Genomic DNA, 4893 nt, shown 5'->3' with positions numbered 1-4893 from the left:
CCTTGGGAAGCGATCGGCTCCCGGAGCACAGAAGGGGTTAGTCATCTCGCCGCCCTAAGCTGCTCCTAAGCTACTCCCTGAGCTTACCTTTTATGCTTTGCTGGGCCCAGAATTTTCCTCGTGCTTTTTGGCGGGCGCGTTTCGTCATCTCGTCTCCACTGTCTATGGGGAGCATCATACTTTTGAGTCATTTGAGCCAGAATTTTTTTTTTCTGCGCCCAGGGGTGTTTCAATATCCATACAGAAAGTACATATGGGCACAGAGTACAGTGTCGAATCATACATAGCCATTCCGTGTGACAAAGTGGAATCTCGCAAGATCGAGTAAGTCTTGTTGTGAGATGATCATATCCCCCGCCATGTTGACCCCGGGCGGAGGCGAGGGTCCAGTGAACATCGTGAAGGGAATTCGAAGCTCTGCTGGTGAGTTAGTGGAAGTGATTGTGACCCTGTGGATGGGGTCACTCCGAGTGATCTCCGCGAATTGGGTCCGTTTTACCAGTCGATGACTTGTGCGGAGAGGTCGGAGATAGCGGGAATGGTCCAACTCCCAGATAGAGATTTGGATGATATCAGGATTCTTCTTGAGCTTGACGAGAATACTGAGTTGGACGGATGAGTGTATGTTCTCCAGCCAATGTCGACCGTCAAGAAGTAGCTGGCCGCTCGTCTCCGAGTTTCCGACCTCCATGACGACCGTAGGATTGTTATCAGAGGCCGGGCCCCAGCATCCATCTGGCTCAGCAGAAATGTCCCCCAATGTGTAAAGTGGGGCGAGATTAGACCAAGTTGTGGCCCGATCTATTCCCGCAGCCCGCAGTTTCGTATTGATCATCTCTTTCAGTTGGTCAACAATATCCTCGTGGCGGCTCGCGGGCATTCGAACTTGGAGAATCAGGTTCTTGTGATCGTATAGATACCGAGGACGACGACTCGTTGTGGAAAGCTTTGAATATAACGAGGTGAAGTCTTCCTTCGTAATTGTGTCGTAGTATAGATCTCCGATGTAGCCCTGTCGGATTTTGTCTTTGAGGTCGAGCAGGGTCTGCTTGAGGACTTTCGACATACTGTCGTACTTGGTGCGCAGAGACGGACTTGTGAGGAGGAAAAGAAGGGCCAGAAGCTGGTTAAGCGTCTACGACGAGGGCATAAGGTAGGAAAGTACGAGTGGGAGGGAAGCTGGTACCAGGTACCCCCGTGACCTCGAAGCTGGGCGGTGACTTCCAGGCAGCCTGTGTTAGTAATCCCCTCGACGTGGCCGTGCTGAGTACTGCTTGTCACTGGTCGGAGCGGCTGAACACCAGGGTGATTGACCTTCAGATCATTTCCTCATGGCCATTGGGACTTTCTTACAATGACATGTTTCGAGTTACAGATGTATAACAAGATAACAAGATCATCATGCGTGGTCTGTAGTTGTATACAATAGATATACGATTAATATGGAATCGGGTTTCAGGGCGATTAAGGTTACTAACTCTGCAAGTAAATACTGCGAGTATGTACTGTAAGCAAGCACAATACAGTCCAGGCGACTGATGCAAGATACGATATTTTGTCCATAGAACGCGAAATGGCTTTTAAGTATGTTGTACAACTCATTTGGTCTAGGGCCATCTAAGATTGACTGTCGGAACAGCACTAGGACCCGGAGGAATACTAGGAAGGGTATGCGAATGGATTACTGAGTTGTTCAAGCCTGTCGCGACTCGCGTGTACAAGGAGTACCTAGGACGTTAATGACGGTGAATCCTAAGGGTGACCTAGCCCTGATTACTGGAAGCTAGCTTAACCTTATCGTTGACGATGGAATAAGGCCTAATCTACGTATCGCGTCTGGTTACTTCTAAGTAGTAACTTCGACTGAAGAGAATGAAAATTGAGAAAAAAATAAGAGTTTTCTTCTGTACTGAAATGGTCTCCGGAGTTCTACTCTTTTGCCCCAAGAACTAAAGCCTATGTGGCTGCACAAATAAGCCCTAAAAAGGCGGGTTACTAGGAGTGCGAGGTAAAGGTTAAATAATTTATAAGCAAGCTTTGATACGTTGTGCCTCGGTGATATAGCGTACTGAATAGATATGCTTAGTATGATTTTTAAGTCCTTGGTGTCTACGTAAGAGAAGTTTACAAAATTTATCTAGATACGGTATAGGCTCGCCCTATTTCAGTCCGCGTGTTGCGCTCAGGTACGAGAGGAAGAAGATAAACCAATGTAGAAGCATTTGACGAAACAACTAAGCATGGGGAAGGAAGAAGGAGAGAGTGCGAGAGAACGAGAGACGATCTAAATACATGATGGATGCCTGCGGTAGCAGGCATCAACATCAAGCATCAATATCACCACATGTGAATCGTCACACCGCGGAGGTATTTCTCGAAGTGTTCTCTAGCTTTCCGAGGGGATGCAAAAATAGCACTAGTAGTAGGGCTCGAAGATGTAGAAAAGACAGTGTCGATTTGTTAGAGAGATTATACGGTCGCGTATATTATAGCTAAAAACGAAGCTTGAGAACTTGTGGTGCTATTCAACGAAGGTAGTTGTAACGGGCTGATGCCCATATATGGCCACGTGACCGCGGCCTTCCCCATGCGGCAGTATGTTATCGCGCGGGAACGGCCTACTTTCTTTTCCTTTCCCCAAGATCGTTATAAATGGCATATCGGCCTAGTACAATTGAATCAATTCTGCTACAGCCCTTCATATATAACGATCTTCCGATATTTTATCGTTAAAGGCCTACTAGAGCTTCCGAAAGCTTTAGACGTAGTAACGGCGAAAGCCTCTGAAAGTCTAAGAGTACAAGACTACCCCTAACTATATATACGCTTAGGGCTACGACAACGAAGTACTAGGCACGGAAGCACCGACCTATACTACTGCATATAATCCCGCAGTCCGCGATAACGTAGGGATACAGAGACCAATCAGCAACTAGGGCGTAGAAGGCAAGTCCCGTTAGGCCAAAAGTGTGACTCCTAGGCAGTACAGCTACGATAATCTACGTATAGAAGAAGGAAGGTGAAGTAACTGTGTCCTATATAACGAAGAAAACTAAGACGAAGGGGAAAAAGGAAAGGAAGAAATAAGGAAGGTAAAGTACTACCTTAAATACCTATCGTAGGCGGGGCTATAGTAAGGCGGTAGAATCCTTATAGAAAGTCCCGGATAGAAGGTTCCTCTACAGAAGTAAACCGAAAGGTAAATAATCCTTAGGCTCTAGCGTACACACACGCGTAAGGCTTCTATTAATAACGCGTAAGTAAATATCTAATCTTATAAACGCAAATATCGATTATATAATCTCCTTCTTAACTCCCTAAGTCTATATCTATTAACTAGCTAACTAACCTACTAGTTAATACTAACTCGCTAGTCGGCTAACTAACTAGTTAGTGAACTTACTAGTTCACGATAACTAACTAGTTAACTTATCTAACTAACTCTATACTCTAAGTCTATTTACGAACTAGTTAACCGACTAGCTAGTTAACTATTAACTTATTACCTATACGTTATATTATCCCCTATTTAGACTCGCGACTATCCTTAGGCGCGGTAACGTTATAGTATATTATCGTCTAGGTATACTAGTAGCTTCTTATTAAGAGCCTTATACTCTAACTAACGGTTAAGGTTTACCGAAGGTCTAGGGCGGGATAGGTAGGTTTTATAATATTCCCGGAGTTTCGAAGCTATAGTCCGGAAATTACTAGTATTATACTATATTATATTATTCTCGAATCCTATCTACTTTACTCGATACTAAAGCTTCGATCGGTTAATTCGCGAAGTAAGGATTATCTCTATATTATACTCCGGCTCTGTAACTCCTAGGTAGTATAGCTACGATAACCTATATATAGAAGAAGGAAGGTAAAGTAACTATATCCTATATAACGAAGAAAACTAAGATAAAGGGGAAAAAGGAAAGGAAGAAATAAGAAAGGTGAAGTACTATCTTAAATATCTATTATAGGCGGGGCTATAGTAAGGCGGTAGAATCCTTATAGAAAGTCCTAGATAGAAGATTCCTCTACAGAAGTAAACCAAAAGGTAAATAATCCTTAGACTCTAGTATATATATATATATAAGGCTTCTATTAATAACGCGTAGGTAAATATCTAATCTTATAAATATAAATATCGATTATATAATCTCCTCCTTAACTCCCTAAGTCTATATCTATTAACTAGCTAACTAATCTACTAGTTAATACTAACTCGCTAGTCGGCTAACTAACTAGTTAGTAAACTTACTAGTTTATAGTAACTAACTAGTTAACTTATCTAACTAACTCTATACTCTAAGTCTATTCACGAACTAGTTAACCGACTAGCTAGTTAACTATTAACTTATTATTTATATATTATATTACCCCCCGTTTAGACTTATAACTATCCTTAGGCGCGGTAATATTATAGTATATTATCGTCTAGGCGTACTAGTAGCTTCTTATTAAGAGCCTTATACTCTAACTAATAGTTAAGGTTTACCGGAGATCTAGGACGGGACGGGTAGGTTTTATAATATTCCCGGAGTTTTGAAGCTATAGTCCGGAAATTACTAGTATTATACTATATTATATTATTCTCGAATCCTATCTACTTTACTCGATACTAAAGCTTCGACCGGTTAATTCGCGAAGTAAGGATTATCTCTATATTATACTCCGGCTCTAGTATAACCTATATTACTAGTTTAGGGATAGGCTATCCTAGAAGTAGATTTATACTTATTATATAGTATAACTTCTCCGGGTTAAAGATATTATATCGTAACGATCTCTCTAGTAGTTATAGTCGAAAAGCGTATCCTACCTTCTCGATAATCCGGAAAGGCCCCTCTACTTTCGGATAGAGTTTACCTAATAGCCCTTCTACGATCTACTAAT

The 4893-nt window shown here is 42.2% G+C and overlaps 1 protein-coding gene across 1 annotated transcript; it reads right to left on the bottom strand.

Annotated features, from left to right (window-relative positions):
* Positions 1–277: 277 nt before the first annotated feature.
* Positions 278–1066, bottom strand: N7539_009364 (uncharacterized protein; the record flags this gene model as incomplete). The annotated part of the gene is made up of 1 exon (XM_056938959.1): positions 278–1066. The coding sequence occupies one exon, from the start codon at positions 1064–1066 to the stop codon at positions 278–280; it is 789 nt and encodes a 262-aa protein (XP_056785681.1).
* Between the last annotated feature and the right edge of the window lie 3827 nt (positions 1067–4893).

Source organism: Penicillium diatomitis, assembly GCF_028827545.1.
Source record: "Penicillium diatomitis strain IBT 30728 chromosome Unknown utg000017l_segment0_segment0, whole genome shotgun sequence".
NCBI lineage: Eukaryota > Fungi > Ascomycota > Eurotiomycetes > Eurotiales > Aspergillaceae > Penicillium > Penicillium diatomitis.
The sequence above is the reverse complement of the archived record's forward strand: the minus strand, read 5'-3'. Positions and strand labels throughout refer to the sequence as shown.